The sequence below is a fragment of the Phaethon aethereus genome, assembly GCF_964289735.1.
Source record: "Phaethon aethereus genome assembly, chromosome: 23".
In the NCBI taxonomy this organism is placed as follows: Eukaryota; Metazoa; Chordata; class Aves; order Phaethontiformes; family Phaethontidae; genus Phaethon; species Phaethon aethereus.
Window position 1 is genome coordinate 833,155 of NC_138599.1, and position 21,162 is coordinate 854,316.

A 21,162-nucleotide genomic window follows, 5' to 3' on the forward strand; every position below is an offset into this window, starting at 1 on the left:
CTGGTCTCCACCTGACTGCTTTGCTGCTTATTTCCAAGGCCCTAGTTGATACGCTTGTGAATCTGTGCGCTGTGGTTCTTGGCTCTGGTTCCTAAATGGAGTCGGGTGGTTAAGTACTGATTTAGGACTTGCTTCTGTCTGTGTTCTTGTCGCAAACCTACCAGGGCAGAGCAAGAGGTCACACTGCAGAAACTAAGAGAAGAGTGGGAATCCCAGCAGGCAGTGGAGAAGGAGAGCCTGGAGAGGAAGCAGCAGCTTGTTTTGGAGAAAATGAAGCTGGAAATGGAGGAAGCTCGTCAGAAAGAGAGGACTGAGCTGGAACAAGAGAAGGAACAATTCCTGAGTGAGCTCAAGGACAGATTAGATAGGGAGAAGAAGGAGGTGAGATCTTTATTGCCAGCGAGGATATCCTGGTTTCGTCTGGGAGACAGTTAATTTTCTTCATAGCAGCTAGTATGGGGCTACGTTTCGGATTTGGGATGAAATCCGTGTTGATAATTCAGGGATGGTTTCAGTTGTTGCGAGGCCATCAAAGACTGTCCGGCTTCTCACACTGGCCGACCGGCGAGGAGGCTGGGGGTGCACGGGGAGCTGGGAGGGGGTACAGCCGGGACAGCCGAGCCCGGCTGGCCAAGGGGGTATTCCACACCATACGGCGTCACGCTGAGCGTATAAACTGGGGGAAGCAGGAGGAAGCAGGGGGAGTGTTCGGAGTGGTGACGTTTGTCTGCCCAAGTAAGTGTTATGTGTGACGGAGTCCCGCTTCCCTGGAGATGGCTGAACACCCGCCTGCGGACGGGAAGAGGTGAACAAATTCCTTGTTTTGCTCCGCTTGCGTGCGCAGCTTTTGCCTTACCTGTTAAACGGTCTTTATCTCAACCCACGAGTTCTCGCTTTTACCCTTCTGATTCTCTCCCCCATCCTGCTGGGGGAGAGTGAGCGAGCAGCTGTGTGGGGCTCAGTTGCCAGCTGGGGTTAAACCATGATGGTCCTTTTTTCTGAGGTGACACTCAGAAAACTAGCTCTACCGGCTAGTTTGGTCGGTAGAGCATGAGACTCTTAATCTCAGGGTTCAAGTTGGGCACCTCAAAAGGACCGTTGCGGTTTAATCCGTTGGGATGGGGTGGGGGGGTTAGAAGGGTGAAAGCGTGAAAACTCGTGGTTTAAGATAAAGGCAGTTTAACAGGGAAAGCAAAAGCCAGGCACGCAAGCAAAACAAGGAATTTGTTCCCCACTTCCCATCCGCAGGCGGGTGTTCAGCCATCTCCCGGGAAGCAGGGCTCTGTCATGCGTGATGGTTACTTGGGAAGACAGACGCCATCACTCTGAACGTCCCCCTCTTCCTTCTTCCTCAGCTTTATATACTCAGTGTGACGCCGTATGGTGTGGAATACCCCCTTGGCCAGCCGGGCTCGGCTGTCGCGGCTGTGCCCCCTCCCAGCTCCCCGTGCACCCCCACCTCCTCGCCGGCCGGCCAGCCTGAGAAGCCGGACGGTCTTTGACGGCCTCGCAACAACTGAAACCATCCCTGAATTATCACCACGGATTTCATCCCAAATCCAGACTATAGCCCCGTACTAGCTATGATGAAGAAAAGGAACTCTCTCCCCGCAGAAACCAGGCCATAGGGTCAGGCCCCCGTGCTGTTCATGCTGTGACCTGCTTGCTTTTGCAGTGCTGAAGCGTTGAGATATTTAAATAACACCTGCATGGGCCTTAACAATGACTCACTTAAAACCTAAAGGAAAGATGCTAGGTGTGCTGTTAGCGGCGGGATCGAGGTGGGGAGGAGTACTTCCCCAATTTTTATGACGGTAGTGATTAAATAACAATTATTCGAACGGCCACATCGCACCTGAGGAATAGAGAAAGGTCACTGTGTGTCTGCCGAGCTAAAGCAAGCCAATTTATTGGATCAGGTACCTCCTTGGCTGCTGCTGGAGCCCTCCAGAGAGCCTGGGCGGTTTGTAGTCCTTCCAGCACAGCGTGACTGAGATCCGTCGGGATCTCCTGGGAGCGCAAGCCTGTAGAGTGTGAAGGCACCTTGTGTGTAATCGGCTTTGAAAGAGGTTTACTGTCGTGGGCTTTGATGCTCACTAGTAGACGTTAATTGCAAATGCACCTTGTAGAGCATGTCCCCACACACAGAGGTTTTCCAGCGGACTGTCTTGCTCGTCTTCCCGTAGGCAGTGGAAGAGCTAGAGAAACAGTTTGCAGCTGAACTCCAGCAGCTGAAATCTGCAGCAGAAGAGAAGCATCGTAAGGTAAAAGGCGGTGTCCTTGGAATGTAAATGATTTTTTTTCCCCACACAGTCACCAAAGGTGGCCATGGAGAGATGGCATTAATTTTTTTTCCACTGCTAAATGTGGTTCTGGTCTGGCTCAGCACTTGGACCTGCTCAGAGGAGGGGGTGGTGAGACAACATGGTCTTGGCCATGCTGCTTCCTTTCTGTAGGAGGGCACTCTATGGATCTTGTCAGAAGGGTGACAAGTCTCTGTGGGTGGCTTTTGTGGCAGGTCCTTTCCAGCCTGCACACCCAGATAGCGGAGTCGCAGAGGAGCGAGGAGGCTCGCCTGCGTGATGACTTGCAGAGAGCAGAGCTGAAAGTGCAGCAAAAAGCTCATCAAGTAACGGAATACGAGCGCGAGGCAAGTATTCATCTTGGATTGCTGGAGGCTCTTCGCCCTCTCACCCTGGAGGTGTGGTGGGGTCTGAGAGGCCACGTCCCCTGCCCCGGGGTGACCTGTGCCTGGGGGGACGGGGACACCCCTGCAGCATCTCCCCTCACCCGAGTGCTTGCCTTGTACTATCCGGGTCCCAGCCTGATCCCACCTGCGAGGTACTCCGAACTCCAGTCCTTCCGCTCGTGTGAGAGGTTGCTCTCCCGGGGGGCCGCTGCAGCGCAATGCTGTAGTTCAGAGACGTCTTTCTGTGTTGTCCCCGCAGCTCAGCGAGCTTATGAGAGAGAAACGCCAGGAAGTGGAAAAAGACCACGAGAGGAAAATGGAGAGGATGAAAGCGGAGCACCAGGAGGTCCTAGCACGGATTCAGGATCAATATGAGGAGGAGGTACTGCTGGCGGAGAGCGCCATGACGTAAAGTGAATTTAGGCTGGGGTTATAAGGATAATCTGTCAAAATATTCCCCGTGCAGGCAACTTCCACATGTTCTTGTTTTGTATTTTGCACCAAACAGGAAAGAAAGCAAAGAGCGGAGCTGTTCGAAGGCCTGCGAAGTGAGATGGTGCGCCTCCGACAGCTCCACGAAGCGGAGGTGAAAGCTCTGCAGGCGGAGCTGGACGAGCGGCTTACCGCGCTGCGGCACAGGCACAGGGAGAAGGTGAGGAGAACGCTTTGTGACTCGGCTGCTTGGGGATGGCCTGGGTACCGTGGCACCTCGGTGCGCCTGCCAGCCCTCGCGGCCCAGGGTGACGCGAGCGGTGGGTCGCGCTTTCCCAGCGTTTGTTGTCCCTCCGGGTAGCAGAGCTCCGCCTGGTGAGCGAGGAGCTTGTGCCGTTCTCTTCAACTCGGCATCTCTGTGCAGGAAAGAAAACTTCAGGATTCTGAGAACGAGCTTGACACGCGCACAAAGAACGTCAAAGCCAGATCGGTGCAGCTCCTTAGCCAGGTGGGTCAGCCCTGTTGGGCTCGCAGAGGTTTCCTAGGCTGTGCCGCTCCTCTGGCCGCTTCCTCGCGGGGGACTCCTCTGAAGCGCTCAGCCAGGGCTTTTGCTGCCATTCAAGTTACAGGTAAAACTCGGAGCAGGGCTCAGCGTTCCTAGTGGTGCAGCCTCGTGGCTGGTGTTTGCGGTGAAAGTCAGCGCTCCGGGTTTGCTCGGTGCTGTGGGAGAGAGTGGCTGTAAGGGGGACAGAGGGAGCGTAAGAGCCCTTCGAGGTGGCGTGTCCTGCTCAGCATCACTTGAGACTTTAGGCGATCCCTTCCTGATTTGACTCTTCCTCTCCCTGATGCCGTGAAAAGGGAATGAGTGTTTCTGGGTCTCGGGCAGCAGGGTGGGAGAGGGAAGCGCTCTAAAGGCTCCCGTGGAGCTGGCAATAATCACCGGCCGATGCCCTTGCCTGCAGATCTCTCAAGTCCTGGCCTGTGCCAAGGGCTGCAGACAGCCTTGCTTCCGTCAGCCCTTCCTTTCCAAGCAGCACTGGAGTGAGGCAGTAAAACAGTGAAGTGATGCTGGAAGCAGTCGGAGGCTTCGCGATAGCAAGATCCCGCAGAAATGGCCGTGCGCCTTGAATGCTCTTGCAGCTGAGCAGGAAGGGGTGTTCTTCCCCCAGGAATGCAGATATTCCCGGCTTCTCACTTGAAGCCAAATAAAGGAGGGGAATTTGAGTGCGTGTGTGTGGGAATACTGAAAACTGACAACAAGCCTCAAGTATTTTGAAATGGTCTTGAGACTGAGGCCCGACCTCTGTATTTCAAGTGCTGCTCAGCATCAGCAGTCTCCTTGCTCTGACACCTTTTCTCATCTGTATATAGGAGGAGTCCCTGAGAAAGAAAAGGCAGCAGCTGCTGGATGAAGGCAGACGGGCTGAGCTAGAGAGAGACGTATGTATACCTTGGCTCTGGAGAGGTGCTGTGCTGCTGCATTTTTGGGGGTGAGGGCGGCACGCTAGAACTATGGCTTTAAAAAAGCAAACTGTTGCTTCTAAATTGTGAGTCTGAAAATCCCTCCCTGCCTCAGCCTGGAGTGCCATCCTGATGAGACTTTGATTTAGCTCTGAGCCGTTTCCCAAAAAGAAGCGACGGTCCTGTTCTGCCAGGGTTGGTGTGTTGTGTGTGCGTGTTTTTAGCTCTGGGACCCCCTGCGAACTGTGCAGGTAGCAAGCTCTTGCATGGTGTGCGCCTCTTATTTCGGTATCGGGGAAATTACTGTGAGGGATTTCTTGGTTTTCTTCTAGGAAGCTGCTTTAGCTTCTCAAGTCCGCCTAGAGGAGAACAGGAGGGAGCACGCCAGCCTCCTTGAGTCCACCCGGCAGCTGCGTAGGTCTCTTGAAGAGCTCCAGGACCAGAAAGCTGAGCTGGAGGCCCAGGTGGACTTGCTGCAGAGCCGAAGCCAGAGGCTGCAGAAACGCATCAGGTGTGCGTATGAGGAATCTCCTCTAATAGGGGGGAGAAAAATCTGCCCTGTGCCCCTAACACAATCTCTCTAACCTAACCCGTACCTCTCCCTTGCCTCTGAGCTGCGTGTACGTTGGGCTGTGTTCCTTCACGATCCTGGCGGCCGTCTTGCTGCGTGGCAAGGGCGCAGAGGAGGGTATTAACGTGTTAATAACTCGCTGTGTAAACGTGTCCCTTCGCCTCTGCTTGTTGGTATCAGTTGTTTGTCTTCTCCGCATCTGGCTCTTGAGGTTAATCAGATGCTTTGAGGGAGGGGGGCATGGAAATGCAAAGGAAGGATTTTTTCCTAAGACCGACGAGCTTCTGGGTGAGGGTGTGAAGCAGCGTTTCCCTGCCCAGCCGGGGGTCGAGTTTGACATGGCACCGCAGACCCGATACCGGTGTTGTCTTGTGCGTCTGCGGCCCTTTCCCCCCTGGAACCCGGAGGCCGCTTTGGACACGGTTAGCGGCGGCTTACTGGGCTAGATGGACCTGCGGTCTAACCAAGCGCTGCTGCTGTTGCCTTTTCTTGGGGCAGTGAGCTTGAGGCAGCTGTCAGGAGCAAACAGGAGACTTTGAAAGAACTGGAGGCAGAAGAAAGCGTGGAATCTCCAGGAAGGAAAGCTGAGCTCCATGTTGAAGACCTGAGAGAAACTTTTCAAGCCGTGAGTAAAGCGGACTGTAAAGATGTTTGCCTTGTGAGCTCTGAGGCCGTAACTCCCTCGAAATCCCAGCTTTTGTTCCTTCTGTGTGAACTCGGTTGAGATGCAGCGATGCTTTTTTCTTTGCCCGGGGACATCAATACGTTTAGTAGCGTTTGTTGATCTCGTTCTGTTATTACTGAGGGGAGATCAGCGTGGGATACTTGACTGCCCTTGGAGTCAAAAGCGGGGCTCGAGTCAGGGATAGCAATGTCTCTGTTACTTTTTCAAGTCACATAACATCCCTGGCACTGGTTTTGGATCTGGGCAGTACCGTGGTGATGTCATTCCAAATTTTTCCTCTTAACTGGACTCTTCTGGGGTCCTGGGCTTCTGTTTCCCATACGTGTTTCTTATTTTTTTTTAAATGTTTCAACTTCTCAGCACTCGCCCAGGGAGCCTGCTTCCCCACCCTCTCAAAGCCACGAGGACAGCGACTTCCAGTTCGATCAGTGAGTATCTGTACGCCAGCTGCTTCTGGAAAATGTTCTTGCTGGGGTTTTACGCGCGTCGCACGGACAGTCCGGTTTCGGGGAGGGCGCCGCATGAGGCTTGCGGGATGGCACAGGAGCACGCCCGTCTCTTTCGTTAGCGTCAGGAGCTACATCTCTGCGGAAGGGATCTCCATCAGGAACGCCAAGGAGTTCCTGGTGCGCCAGACCCGCTCCATGAGGAAGAGGCACACGGCTCTGAAAGCTGCGAAGCAGCAGTGGCACCAAGATATGCGGAAAGCACAGGAGGTGGTGCAGGATCCCGACAGCTCCCAGCTCCTGGAGGGTGTGCGCAAGAACCTGGAAGAGGTGAGTCCCCCGAGCGCTGCCTGCGTTCAGATGTCGGGTGTCGTGGATGCGCAGATGAATCCCCAGCCCTGTGAGAGTTCGGTCGTCCTGGAAATGGGATCTTGTGCGTCTTGTGACAGATTTGCGGCGTGCGTCCCTGCTTGCGTCTTCCTGGTCGTAACACGAGGGTCAGAGTCCTTCCCCTCTCGGGCTGGCTGTAGATGACTTCAGGAGGGCCAAGAGAGCCCTTCAGGAATGGGGTGCAAAGGCAGCGTCTGAGGAACAGGCTTAATGAGAGCCTGACCGAGGCTTCGGATCAGCGATGTTACTGTGCATCAGATGGGCGACCGAAAGCGCCTGCGTGCGTGTGCATAGCCTGCAGCTAACGAGGCCTTGCACGGTAGAATAGTTCCAGTTCTGTTTGGCCGCGCGTGTTTTGGGCTAGGAAGGCTCTACAGAGCCGTCACTGCAGTGCAGGCAGCGCTCGGTAGCTTGCTAGATTGTAGGAACTTGATTGTTAGGTTGAGCTGTAGGACCTTAAAAATGGAGAAAAGATTTGGCGGGGGGGGGAAAACATGACTTCTTTCCTCTTCATAGTAAAGGAAATGACAGGTATCCATCCCATCAGTGAGTATGAATTTATGGTTGTAGCTCTGCAGTGGTTTCACCCTTGCTCGGCAAGGGGTTCTTGAGTGCTCGTCAGCTCTGCTGATACGCCAACCGAAGATGGGGAAAGGCATAACTTTCTTCACTGATTATAGAGAACATTCGTGTTTGCAGAACCGAAGCTGCTGACCTTGTTGTATGCAGGGTTTGGAAGGGAAACCTACTTTTCCTTGGAGTGAACTTGCTTTGAGGCATGTGCTCTGCCCTCCGTACGTTCCCCTCGCCGTGCTGTCAAAGACTTGGGAGCGGTTTTGCTCCAGCAGCGTGATTTCCTGGCTGAGTAGGAGTGAGAGAATGGAAGTCACCCTAACGGCTAACGTCAATTATTTCTCGTCATTCGTGTTTAATTTTTCTCCTTGGCTTGGCTTTGCAGGAAGCAAAGCAGTTGGACAAGATGAAGTCGGCCATGCGGAAGAGCCAGGTGCTGCTGAGGAAGAAAGAAGAGAAACTAAGTCAGCTGGAATCCTCACTGCTGGAAGAGGTAACCACCAGCATCACTGTTGCTTGTGCCTACTGGCCGCCGCCTCTAGGCTGGAGTCTCTCAGGGCTTTTGGTCCCTGTGAGGACTCCTTAGCTGGTGGCCAAAGACTGGCCTTTGCCAGCAGAGCTGGGTTTTAGAAACGCATTCTCTGAGCGCAGAACAGCGTGTCTGAGAACGGTGGGAGAGAGAAGGCTAGTCATGGAGTTGGAGAGGATGCCAGCCTTAACTGAACCGTGAGCCCTGTGATTCACTAGGCCAGAAGTGAATCCACTGGGACAAACCTGGGCTGGACTTTGGGCTGAGGACTTTCTGCCACGGTGGCAGCTTGCCAGGCAGGGCTGCTGGCACCAGTGATGGACAGGGGTGGAGAAAACCTGCTGAGAGCACGGACTTGCAGGAAGCTTGGTCAGAAATGAAGCTGAAATACCCTACGATATAAACTAAAACCTCACATCAGAAGGGTTAGATGTTTTAACTGTCTGTATCTTGGCCAAGATGGCAAATACTGTGCCTTCCCTCTGCTGATGACGTCTGGACTCGCCGTTAAGCGTGTGGCTGCGGAATGGTTAAAACGAGGGCAGGTCACCTCGTGTGAACTAGGATTGAGTCTGCTTTCCCGACCAAGGCAAGCCTCAGCATCTGTTCAGCTCTGCCTGGGACCACGTGGCCTTAGGTGCAAGTGCATGAGACCTTTGATGGTCAAGCACTTCTCCTTGGTGTAAAGAGAGAACCTGTCCCCTGCAAGAGTGGTGAAGCTTGTTTAAAGCACAAAACGCTTTGACTTCTGCCTAGAAGGACCCATTCACGTGGCTGTTAGATCTGGCCAGCATGTGCTTCTTCCAGTGCGCAAGCAGTCTCTTGACATTCCGATTTCGCTGACAGGGACTGAAGATGAGTCTGCCTTCTCTTGGCCCATGACTGACCGTGCAGTCCAGCCTGTGTAGACTAGCTGCAGGCGCTGTTCCAGTCGCTTTTATGTTTCGGGGACAGAAGAGCAGCTTTAATTTGCATTGTTTTCCTTCTTTTTGACCAGCTTTCAGATGAAGATACACTGAAGAGTGCTGCGTGCAAGAAGATGGTGACTTTTGATCTCAGCAACTCGGAGGACACAAACAGCACATCCAGTGTAAACCTACATCAGCCTAAATGTACGTACGTGACAGGCTGTGCCCAACGTAGGATGCTGTAGACCTGGTTCTGGCTCCTCCTTTTGCCTCTCTGATAAACCTTTACGGGAAGGGTTCCTGTAAACAGCCAGGAAGGCAGGGGGGTAATCCTGCTTGCAGAAGGGCTTAAAGTTTGGAAGACTTGCCTCTGGCAACAGACTTGACAAGCTGCCTGGTCTGGGATGGTCTCTCTGACCCTGAGCAGCAAAGTATCTGCGGGCACATGTGAAACGCGAGGGTCTTCTCTCACCCTAAGATGAGAGAAGCACCGTGGCAGCACGGTCCTGTTGGTCCTACTTCCATCCTGGCTGGTGGCCCAGAGAGCTTTGCATCTTACGAGCACGTGAAGTGTGATCAACCCGTTGTGCCGCCTCAGTTGTGTGCGGTGAGACCGCTGGAGCAAAGCGTGATTGCCTGTGCCGGGGTCTCGCCTCGGGGAGGCAGGGTGCGGTGCTGGGGGTTTCGGCATGGCGAGTGCAGCTCTGGAAAGGCCGTTGCTGTTGTGCTAATGGCTGCATGGTACAGGGTACGGTGCAGCTCGGAGGGTTGGAGCAGGGAGGTGGAACACGCACGCTTAATGCTTCTCCAGGCTCGTCCTGCGGGCCCTGTTCTTGCAGCATTGGAGGATCTGGTCCTTGCTATCTCGTTTCTCCCCCACTTCGTGCCCAGGCAGCTTCCAAGGCACAAACCCTCGCTGCCAGTCTGTATCTCCCGTTAGCTGCAAAGCCGGGTTTTTGCCTCCGTATCCCACTTATCCCCGCGCACGGATCAAACTCCACTCAGAGCCCAGCGCGCAGTGGGAAGCGAGCCTCCCGCCGGGGAGGCGGCGTCTCTCTGGCCTCCCAGTGATCCCTTTTTCCCCTCTCTTTTCTGCCAGTTGATTTGCGAACCGATTTACGGGCTGCTCCGCAGCTGGACAAGATCCAGTACTTGACGGACTCTCTGCAGCGTATCACTAGCGAGCTGAACGGGGTCCTCGGTATCTTGGGCTCTTTGAACAATCGCCAGTCTCCGCTCTTCGCCTCGACGCCCTGTGACGGCGTCCCTCTTTCTGCGTACGCCTCCTTGGCAGGACTTCGGGCGGGTGCCTCCCTGGTGGACCCCACCGGGGCGTCTCTGGTGGACCCGTGGGCCTGGAGCACTGGGCTGAGCTCGGGGCGCTCTTTCGCAGCTGGAGAGTCAGTGGACGGCATCCTGGCAGAGAAGTGGCGCAAGTATTTCCCGGGTGAGTCGGTAATCCATCTGCTTGCTTGCCTAGGGCTTTTGATTTTAAAGCCCCCCAAAGTTCTAATCAGCTCCCCCTTCCGATGCCGGTAGGGCTGGATCCACTGGTGCTGCTGGTAGGAGGGCGGGGTGCTGATGAGAGAGAGAATGAGAAAAAGGGTTTCTCTTCCTGGGAAGCGCGGTGTATGGCTGATCTGGTCGTCCTGCCTCTGGAGCAGTTCAGCCTTTAGCACACACCCGAGAAAGCAGTTGCTAAAGAAGGGAGCCAGCCCTGCTTTGCTGGAAACCTCCTGTGAATTGCAGATGGGGTTCGCCATCTGGGTTTCCGTAACGCCGCTACGTCCTCGGCCGGTGGCTCAGCTTGTAGGGACAGTGTATCTGTAGTACAAGAAAGCGAATGGCCCCAGATGGCAGAGACTATTGATTTGGAGGGGGTCTGTATTTAATGCCTATTTTCCAGGTGGGTTCCCGTTGCTCAGTGGAAGTTCCAAGCCTCTGGACAACAAGCTGGCATACGTACCTGCAGAGTAAGGGTCTTTTTCCTTCAGTTGTTGTTTCATTGTGCGTTTACTGCTCTTTCGTTGCTTTTATTTTCTGGAATGATTTGTAGGTCACATGTCATCAGACAAGGAAGTAACCAAATTTTAAGTTAGACGTTCTACGGTGAAGCTGCTATCGTAGCTGTGCTGATAACCCTCATTCCGGGACGAGGGTCCAAGGGTGCTGCCGGCATCGGGCCGTGACAGGCGATGCTGCGCGGGTGGATGGAGCGAGGGCTGCCACTCGACCCTCTCTGATGCTGTGCGGGCAAAAGGGACAGCAGCCTGGTAGCGGGCGGCTGCTGCAGCTTTTCTCTACGATGTGGTTGGACTTTGAGCCAGGAGGAGGCTGCTTTTTGTTAACTCTTTTTTGCAGCAGCCCGTCACTTCCTTTGTCACCTCGGGGATCGTTTCGGCCTGGATCTCTCTTGCCGACTTGCCCTGTCTCTTTCTCTCGTGCGACAGTGAGCAAATACGGCTGTTCCAGCACTCCCAGGTCCAGAGCCGCGGGTCAGGCAAGATGAGTATTCAAGGAATGATTGAGACCAACAAGAAGTGGCTAGAGGACTTCAAGAGGGATTCACAGGTGTATCCTTTGCCTGGGTCTGCTCTTCACTTGCACTCCAGCTTCCCGTGGCAGGTAGGAGGAGACAGCAGGAGGTGAGTCAGGAGCACCAAAGCCTTGTTGTAGCGTGCGGCTGGATCAGATGAGCGAGACCTCTCGGCGTTACGAGCGAGGGGGTTGGCAGGTTTGTGCCGGATCAGCATCGTACCGACAGCCCCAGCACCTCCTCTGCAGCGTACGCTGATATTAGCAGCAAATCCCTCAGGCCTCCAATAGCGCACGGTGTTCCTTTCAATTCCCTAATCCCCCTTTAATTCCCTTTGGTTTGGGTGCAGCCGGCTAAATACGGCACAAGGCTGGTAGCAGCCCCGACTGCTGGCCGTGCTCGTGGGCGCTAATCCCTCCTGTAAGCCAGGCTTTTCCTTCACCCCGCCGCCAGACCTCTCTTCCCAGGTGCACAGAAGGCCCCTGCCGGCAGCCCCAGCCTCCTTCAGCTAGGACTGGATGAAAACAGACAAATTAAAGTGTACCATTACTAAAAGGGGGGACTTGGCTCCGGAGAGATGGCGGTTGGGGCCCGTGCGGTCTCCCTAATGATACGTTGGGTTTCGGTGATGCCCGGCCATCTCTGCTGCGTCTTTGTGCTGTGCCCTTGAAATAAAGTCTCTTTACAAGAGAGTGGAGGAAGTGAACTTCCCAGGTGGATTCTTCTAATCCTGTAACGTGTCCAAATATACTTTATAGACTGTTTAATCTAGTGGTGACATGTCAGGGCTTCGATAAATCAACAGTTCTTTCATTAGTATTCTAGCGATCGTGAGCCAGAGCTGTGAATCACGGAGGACTTTGAGTAACTGGTCAAGGGGGAGGATGTGAATCCAGCTGAGGCTCTGCTGGAGGACACGATGCCCGGCAAATGCTTAATTGCGGGTGGGCCAAGTCATCTGGTCTCTGGCATGCGCGTCAGCAGGGGCGAACGAGGAGTGAAACGGCTGGAGAGTCTGGGGCGCAGTCAGGGAACGGCAGATTGTGACTCCCAGGAAATGTTCTCCTCTTCCGGGGTGGGAGCGATAGGAACCGAGCCGGGGGTGGCGTTTGGAAGAGCGCACGCCCTGCTTCCTCCTTTCTGCCCCGCCGGCCGGAGCCGCGCGGCATAGCTGGGCCGCCTTCCGCGCCGCAGGGCGGGGAGGCGGGCGGGAGCCCAGCCGTGAGCCTGGCCTCGCCGCTCCTGCGGCAGCTCCGGCCTCCCGGGAAAACGGGTCTCGAGGTGACAGTGAAACGGGCTCTGCGGGGCTGGAAACGCGGCTGAGGGGTCGGGGCGCTGGGCGCTCGGACCGCAGCTGCGAGACGGCGGCTTGTGGCTTTACTCGCCGGGCGGCTGCCGCCACCGTGTTCCCGTGGCGCGGCCGTACTCGGAACACGGCAGCGATCCAGCTGGGACGCCCGGGGCTGGCAGCGGGCAGGTGGTGCTGCTCTCTCCAACGGGGAGAAGCCGGGCTAGGCTTGCGTGTGCTGCGTGGGAAACGCGGCGTTGGGTTGTCCTTGCCAGGCTTTCCTCCAAGCTGACTTGAAATATTTCCTGCTTTAAAAAACGCTGAACCGCTTGCCGTTCTGATGAGGTCGTCTGCGTTTCGAGGGATCCCTTCTGTGAGAAATCGTCTTCAAAGCCCTTCTCTCCAGCGGCGGCCGGTGCAGGCAGGGTGCTAAAGCCGCCGCTCTGCGCCCTTTTGCGCTCTTTGCGCTCCTCGGCGGAGCTAACGATGTGCGGCGGAGCAAAGCGGAACCCCCTCCCGCTTCGCTTCCCGCGCGTCGTGTACTGGCACGCCACCACAACAGCTCACGCTGAGCGTGGCAAGGGAATGTTTACGTGCAGATAGATGTATATTTCTGATGAATGTTGTTTTAAGACTCTTAAAAATGTCTGTGTATATTTTTTTTTCCCTCATTTTCTTAGAATTTTTAATGACTTGGCCAGCCTTTGTCCTAGGACGGCTTCGTCTTCCGGTGAGGTCCTTGTTCTCCCACCTTCTGCTTGCTAACGCAGCGCAGGGTATTCGTCCTGCGGGCACGGCCGGTAGAGAACATCCCGCCGGTGTCCTTGCGGAGGAAATCCTAGGTAGCTCTTAGCGGCTCGGGCTGACCGGGAGGCCCTCGGATGCCCACGGGGAGCGGCAGCTGCCTGCAGGATTCCCTCTGTAGGAAGGGCTGGATCAAAACACAGATTTCCCGTCTCCCGTGGGGTTGCAGCGATCTCTGTCCGTCGGGATTTTGCTTTCGGTTTCCTGGCTGTTGGTGGGAGATGCGGCAGTCCTTTCGGTTGGGGGTTTTGGAAGGGACCCCGCAGTCGTGGCTTTCTGTAGCGCGGGGAGGCTGTCAGCCCGGTGGATGCTGTGCCCAAAGCCCCATCGCCAAGTCCAGTCTGGGTGTTTCGAGAAGCATGTATTAATAGATTAGCTATGAAGTTAGACTAGATATCATGAAAAATTTCTCCACGGAGAGAGCGGTCAAGCATTGGAACAGGCTGCCCAGGGAGGTGGTGGAGTCACCGTCACTGGAAGCGTTCAAAAAGCGTGTAGATGTGGCACTTCGCTACATGGTTTAGTGGGCATGGAGGTGTTGGGTTGATGCTTGGACTTGATGATCTTAAAGGTCTTTTCCAACCTTAGGGTTTTCTCTGTGCTATCACAGAATCGCTGTTTTCTTAGCAATAACTTGGTTGGAAACAACAAAGTGTTCCTTTTTCCTATTAAAACCTGTGACAGCAGCTGTATCTGGCTTTGTACGCAAATTAAATCAACACGAGCCTGTTTTGTATGATGGTGGGTGTAGCTCTATTTTTTTCTTGTGCAGATAGCCTGTTGTAGCGCTAGATATCCAGCTTGTGCTTGCCTTTTGCATCTTCCCCTCGCTTGTCTCTGGGTTGTTTTGTGTTTTGTCTTGTCAAGGTCATTTCCGGCCATTTCTGAGACCGCTGCAGCTCACTGTGGCTTTATTATCATTATTCTGTTAAGTACCCGGCCGGGGTAGGAAATGCAGGGGCAGAGAGAAAGCTAAAAACCAGAACTACAAAAGCAATTCTTCGTGGGGCTTTTCATGGGCTCGTACCCTGCGCCTGCGATACAGCTGTCACCCCGTCTCCTTACGATGGGTGTCTCGCTCCAGAGCTCCGTGGCAAGGTTGGAGGACGGGCTGCGGGCAGGAGCGGTCCGAGGCTGGCTCAGCTGGGCGCCCCGGGAAACGGGGAGAGCCGCGTTGCGCTGCCAAGGAAGAGGGCTTCGCCGCTCTCCGGCAGCTCGGGGGGTGTCGGAACCGGCCAGCTCTTGCTTGCTGGGAATCTGAGGCTTGGATGGGTGGGGATGTGGGACGCTGGGCGACGGTGACGTGATTTTGAGCTACGGGTACAACAGAAGAGACAAACGTGGTCGGAGGATCCGTGAGGTACGCGGCCGTGACCTGCGCTCGTGCGTCCGTGCCGGCTGGAGAGCTGCGGTGAGAGCTGCTGGAGGAGGTCTCCGACGGCAGCGCACGGTCCAGGTCGGTGCTTTTGGGGACAGGTCCCCAATCCCACTGCCGTGCAAAGAGCACGGGGCGGCTCCGAGACACCCCAAATCCCACCTGAACTGTAGGCACCTTCGGGACGGGGGGAGGCTTTGCTGTAATCCCACCGAGAAGCGGTCCCCAGTGGGGGAGGTCTGCCCCGGCTCACGGGGCCGAGGTGTGGGGTGCGTGCGTGTCTGCGCACGCCGGCCTGCCTACGTACGCAGAGAAGAGGATTTGCTTTTCCTGGAACACCGGTGCGCTATATGTTGGAGGAACTCGGCGATTAGAAGAGCAAAAGGGCAGCGCGCGATTACTCTGCCAAGATGAACGCGAGCCCTAAGCTCATTAAGGGGCTTGGAGCCTGCCCGCCGGAGAAGGGACGTTTCAGTCGCCGGCTGTTCGCAGACCGCTGCGCGTTGCTCCCAGAGCTTCGGCTTCCCGGAACGGAGGGAGCCCCTCGGAGACCCCAGCCATGCTGGCGACCCTGATGACAGCCCTGTTTTTTGTGGTGAGAGCATTTGGACAGGTGAGTCTGGGCTGGCCTGGCAGCAGGTAGGATTTAACGCGCTCCGTTTTATTTCTAGAAGCGCGTGGGTTGTCTTGGAGAAGGTGTCGAGCGCTGGGGAAGGGGGGGTTGGCCACTTGGTCTGGGCTGTGGCTGTGCCACGACCCCCTGCAGCGGTGAGCGGACCCCTGAGCGGGTCCGCTCGCCCTCAGCGCCTCGCCCGGCGCGTCGGCTCGGGCGCGCCTCTGCGTTTTCGGCACCGTAGCGTTCGCGGGCGCGCCGGAGCCTCGTGGCGGGCGCTTCCCCGTCTCTCTTACCTGCTGCAAACGCTTTCTGTGTCCAGCTCGGGACCAACCTCTTCCATGAGGAGCGCCTGCCGTACCTCGTGTACCAGCCCCTGCCCTGGCAGGTTCAGTGCGTGTCCCAGAGCCGCCGCACCAGCCGGGACAGCGAGGTGAGGGCCGGCTTCTTCGCGATTTCTCTCTTTCCCTTCAAAGACAGAAAATAGGGTAAATCCAGGAGGCTGGATAGGCTGAAAAACGTAGGAGAGGTATTCGTAGACAAACTCAAGCTTAACTGTAGGAATGAAAATATCCCTTAGCGGACCTGACGTGCCAGGTGCTGCGGGATCACGGTAGGTGCTGGAGCTGAGGAAATCGACCCAGCAAGCGTGGTTCCAGGCCGCTTTGAAACGCGGACCTGGTGAGGCTAGCCCGTGCCGACGTACGTCCCGAGACGCTCCCAGCGCATCTCGCGGCTCTGGTTGCCGCTACGAAGCTCTCTTCTGCTTCTCCTCGGAGGACTTCTCACAAATGCAAATTAATTAGCGCTCCGTAAGGGCACGGCGGTAAGTACCTTCAAGCCTCCGGGAGGGAATGGCTAGCGGAAGGCTCGGTGAGGGTAGCCCTGTCCCCCTCGGAGCTTGCCGGCTGGCCCGAAAGGGACTGTTCTCGCCGCCTCTGCCCCATCTATAACTAACTCTGTCGTGTTTTGGTTCTCTACCGTTCTAGAAAGGCAGGAGCTCTCGGCACAACAGCGTCTACTCGATTGCTGGAGAGAGAGGTGAGTGTGGGGCAGGCAGCGAGACGGCCCTGCCCAGGTACTGGGGGCAACTCATGGCTGTGACCGTGGGATGCACCGGAAGAGCGGGCGTTGCGGTTCCTGGAGCCGCCTTGGCCTCTCCTGCCGAAAAATCTGTCTCGGTGACGTGGTTAAGAGGTGTTTTGGCAGTCGGCTTTGGGGGAGGGAGGCTCCTTCGGCAGGCCTGGTTCTCGCCGAGCTGTCGGCAGCCCTCGCGGCCGGGGGCTCGTTCCCGCAAACGTACGGCAGCGCCTGCCCCGGTGGCTCCCCGGCCTCGGGCGCCTGATTTTTGCAGCGGGACGGATTTACGGCGGGCAGGAGGGAGCCCGTTCCCACCGTGGACTCTTACCTATCTTTTTCCTTCGCGATTTTTTTCTCGGATGCGAATAACAACGGGTTGAGGTGATAGCGGGGAGTTTATCCAGCAGCATCTGGCAGCAGGATTTCTGATCGCTGCTCGGGGGGTGCTTAGTGGTGACACGCTCGCTTAAGGGAGCGCTGCCGCGTGCCTTTGATTCGGTTCCTGTTGAATTTCACGAGGCTTCCCTAATGCCACATTAAGCGCGGGGTGGGGAGGGCTCCCATTTGTCAGCCTGAGAGCTTTATTGCTGTACAGTGCCGGGCTTTTTTTTCCTAATCTTATTGATGTGTGTGAGAGTAAGCGGGTATCATACTTGGTGATTAAACGTGGGGAAGCCGAGGTCTCTGCGGAGTAAAGCTGTGTAAATAGAGGGCTTAGCGCTGCCAGGGAGGCTGGGCTTTTCCATGCCTCCCGTTCCCTGCTCCCTCCTCTCCCTCCGCCCTGCAGATGCGCCCCGTGAGCCGGTGCGGTCGCGGTGCCACGCTGGGGGCTCGCCAGCCTCTTTCAGCCCCTCTGTCTGGGCGCTCGGCCGGGAGCGGGTCCGACCCCACGGGGGGTGATGCTGGAGCCCTGCCCTGCTCGGGGGAGCCCGTTCAGGGCCACCGGCACCACCCGTGCTCGCTGTGACGCTTGGTTGCCGTTCTAGGCAGCGTGACCCCCGACACCAGCAGCGAGAGCAGGTTCTTCAGCGATCCTTCTGAGAAGGCGGCCGTCACCATCCAGACCCACTTCAGGAGGTACCAGCAGCAGAAGCAGGAGAAGTAGACACATCGGCCACCCGCACCCTGCGCTCTCCCTCCTTTTTGTCTGTTCTGTACCCCGGAGAGATTTGTGGCCGTGGGTGGTGACTGTGAACCTGCTCCCTGATGTGTAGCTTCTGGTGCGTACGCAGCTGTAGATCCTCTGCCGCCTGCGGCGGTTGCCGCTCGGAGCCAGAGCTCTTGCCTGGTCCGTCCTTCCCCAGATGGCATCGCCTTGTGGGCCGGGGTACAACCGGCAAGGGGCCCTATGGGACCTCGGCACCCAGGGAGGGCCACGGCATTGACGAGCCTTTGCTTGGCGGCAGCGCCGCGAGCTGCGTGGTGGCCGGCCGGCGGGCTGCAGCGAGCCCGAGCACGGCTGCGTGGGGCTGGCCGAGCCGCTCCGACCCGGCAGCTGCGCCGCCGGGTGCGGGGCCCTGCGCAGCCGATGGGTCTGGCGGCGGGTCGCTGCCCAGCTGGGGCTCGCTGTGCCCAGCAAGAGGCCTCCCCTGTGCCTCCCTCTCCATTCCGCTCCCTCTGCGGCTCGCGGAGCGTGGCGTCCGGGAGCTGGCCCGGGGCAGGAGCCGAGCCGCGTGCTGACCGTGAGCTGGTCTTTTCGTGGGGACAGCTGCTTGGGGTGCCCGTGGTTTTGGAGCAGGGCTGGGGCAGGACTCTGCCTCCTGCGGCTGCGTGGGCCGAGGGCGAGCCCGCTTTCCGCAGAGCCGGGCTCCTTCCCGCGGCAGCCGGTAGCCCTGGCGCTTGGCGTCGTACCCGCTGCCAACCAGCCGCCCTGTCCGGGTGCTTTGGTGCGACAAAGCTGAACCGGAGACCTGCTCCCAGTCCGGCGGGGGGGTCGTCTTGGGTTTTAGCGCCCGTTTTCCAGCGCTGGCTCTCAGAGGGTGTGGAGTCGCTGAGAAAGAGGGAATAGGAAAGCTCGGCGCTCTGGGCTGGCAGAGGAGCGGGAGGAGGGTTGCGGTGAGCAGCGTGGGCGCGAGAAGCTGGCGAGGCGGTGCCGCGTGCCGGGGCAGAGTGGGCGCTCTGCGGGAAGGAGCCGCTGGCTGCCGGCGGCGCTGCCCTGAGCGCCCGAGCGCGGTCTCGGCTGCCGCTTTGCTGGGTCTGATGCTGGGTTTTCGGCGCGGAGCTGCTGAGCTGTGTCCCTAGAGCCCTGACCGCTCGCGGGCTGCCCTCGCTGTCCCCTCCGGCCGCAAACCGGGCTCCCTCCCCAGCAGGGAGAGCCTGCTGCCGCGGCGGAGCAGGGGGGTCTCACGGTGGAAGTTCGGAGTGTCTGTGCAAAGCCAGGGATGGTAACTGCTGGGGAAGGGGAGGCAGAGAACTCTTGCTAAGATGTAGAAGGAGATCTGTACTAGCCAATTATAATAAAGACGTATTAATCGGCGTTAATCTGTTCTTCTTTTGAACTTGCTAATCCACTTATTGTCGCAGCTGAGAAGACGCTTGCCCAATGCTAACCGGGGTAAGACAGAGCTGATTTCGGGGTGAGTTACGCGGGCCGTGACGTGCGGCCGCCGCTGCCTGGACCCGCCGGTTCCCAGGAGCGCCAAGGGGGTCGTCGGTGCGCCGCAGCGCCCTGCCCACGAGGGGACCTGCAGCCCGGAGGGCTCTGGGGACGGTGCCGAAGGCTGAGGCACTGGTGACCGGTTGCTGCACCGCCAGCCTCTCGTATTTTCCCTTGAAGGTAAGCTAAGGAAGCTCGCTCCGGTTTGAGGAGACCCTGCCAGAGCTGCGTAGCGTGACCTTCAGCCTTCAGCTGCCTCGCTCGTGTACGAATGCTGTACAAAATCCACGCGCTCCTTGCGTGCTAAATCGGAAACTCTCAATGGTTTTGTTTCCAAAAACCTGTTAAAATCGAATGAGTAAGAAAACTCATGCGTGGAAGTAAGTGCTATTCAGAACAGAGCTTGGGATTCATATTTAAAAAAAAAACACCACCCAACGAATGAAACGCAAAGTACCGCAGAAGAAGCCTAACCCGATGTCATGCGTGGAGCTGGAGGCTGGCTGTTCGCTCTTGACCGGAATCCGCGGGTCCTCAGAACCGAAGGCTCCAGATGCGGGGCAGTAACCCGGATCCGCTCGGCGAGCGTACGGGAAGCCGTGGGCAGAGGCAGGGCAGCTCAGGCAGCAGGAAGGCAACGTCCTGGCAGGCTTTGGTTCACCCGAAGGAAGCTCGAGAGTGAACTCGAGGCTATTGCCAAGGCGCTTCCAGCTCTGCCAGGTTGAAGGAGTTGGAACCAGCCGGCGGAGGAGGATCCGCTGACCAGAGCGACAACACAAGCGGGCGAAGGAACTGCAAGCTGGGAAGGGAAGTTGCAGGTAATGTCACCAGTAACACCAGTCACTTTATTTGCATATCGGGCTTGGGCTTGTTCATTAAAAAAAATATTGAGGAGAGGTGTCAAAAAAAGTTAACTCTGCAGCAGTTGATTATAACTGATGTGTTACAACCAGCACTTTCAAGAGGAAAAAAAAAACCCAACAGTAAAAATCTCTGAATGCGACTCCTGCTTTAACTCCAACTAGCAGCTGCTTTGTTTTAAGAAGAGATGGAACCAGAGAGTAGCAAGTGTGGATGGAGGAGCAGTGAAAACATGAGCTTATAAATTACAGGAAATCAGGAACTGAAAGTGCAGGTAGTTTAATTAGACCTCAGGTAGCACCAGAACTGCCTTTGGAAGGCCAAGGTCAAGTTTGAGGAACTAAAACAAGAGTTAAAGCTGGTTTGGGCTTCCTGCGGTAGCGAAACACGTAAGGAAGGTTGTGTGTATGAAAGGGGAAGGAATAATCTGCGCTGCTTTGGTGGTTAATCGCGATGAACGGATCAAGGCGGGGGGCTGTGCCGCGCTTCACCGGACTTTACCGGGCCGGGCCGTGGCCTGGTGGAGCTGCATTGCGGTTTGCTGGGCTGCGGCACGCCACGATACCGTGCGTCCTTGGAGCGTGTTACTGTCCTGCGCTGCGATTTGCCATGACGAGAGGAGGCAACGCCCTGATGCACGCCATGGTGCGGGATTTGCTGGGCTCGGCGCTCGCCGGCGATGCACCGTGCTTCATCCCTCCACCGCAATTCATCACGCTCAGCTGCCCCCGGGGACAACCGTGCTGTGCTTCACCTCCTGCTCCCCTGCGCTGCCGCAGCGTGTCGGGCAACGGGAGCCACGCTGTGAGCGAGTTGCCGTGCTTCGTTGGATTCACGCACGATAGCGGAGCCGCTTACCCCGCGCTGCCCGAGCGATGCTGCGCCGGAGCCGTGCCGTGGCTCTGTGCGGCGGTTCGCCCCTCCGGCTAGGCTGCGGTCGCAGTCCGGCACTTTTGGGTGAGTAGGTGCCGCTGGCCCGGGGCCATGGGGGCTGTGGCACGGCCGGGCGGTTGCCGAGGTGTCTGCTGCCGGGCCCTTGCTCCCATCCCTTCCCCTGCTCCTGCCCTGGGGCGCGGCAGCTCAGCGGGCGGCGCTGGGCGCCGCGGCACGCGTTCGGTCTCCTGGCCTGGGCCACCCTGGCCTGTCCCCTCTCCATCCTCCCGTGCCGTTCTGCCCCAGCCCCTGCCCCGCTCACTTAACGAACGCCCAGGTATAAACATAACCTTTATTGCACACAGCGCTGGGTTTTTTTTCATAGAAAAAGGTATTAACACATAAGCATTTGCAAATTGAAGCAACTCCTGCTGTTTTCAGAACAGTAAAAT

At 57.0% G+C, this 21,162-nt stretch overlaps 1 protein-coding gene across 1 annotated transcript in view; it reads left to right on the forward strand.

Moving 5' to 3' along the window:
* Positions 1-11,773, forward strand: part of CEP164 (centrosomal protein 164) — a gene marked incomplete at its 3' end in the record, with an annotated part of 37,881 nt that extends 26,108 nt beyond the window's left edge. The window contains exons 16-32 of the mRNA XM_082009853.1: positions 165-381; positions 2,187-2,264; positions 2,519-2,650; positions 2,949-3,071; positions 3,198-3,341; positions 3,546-3,629; positions 4,493-4,561; positions 4,915-5,093; positions 5,652-5,778; positions 6,199-6,266; positions 6,407-6,614; positions 7,633-7,740; positions 8,774-8,888; positions 9,784-10,131; positions 10,591-10,657; positions 11,135-11,257; positions 11,674-11,773. Coding sequence (XP_081865979.1) covers positions 165-381; positions 2,187-2,264; positions 2,519-2,650; positions 2,949-3,071; positions 3,198-3,341; positions 3,546-3,629; positions 4,493-4,561; positions 4,915-5,093; positions 5,652-5,778; positions 6,199-6,266; positions 6,407-6,614; positions 7,633-7,740; positions 8,774-8,888; positions 9,784-10,131; positions 10,591-10,657; positions 11,135-11,257; positions 11,674-11,773 — 2,290 coding nt within the window. The remainder of the gene's footprint in view (positions 1-164; positions 382-2,186; positions 2,265-2,518; positions 2,651-2,948; positions 3,072-3,197; positions 3,342-3,545; positions 3,630-4,492; positions 4,562-4,914; positions 5,094-5,651; positions 5,779-6,198; positions 6,267-6,406; positions 6,615-7,632; positions 7,741-8,773; positions 8,889-9,783; positions 10,132-10,590; positions 10,658-11,134; positions 11,258-11,673) is intronic.
* Between the last annotated feature and the right edge of the window lie 9,389 nt (positions 11,774-21,162).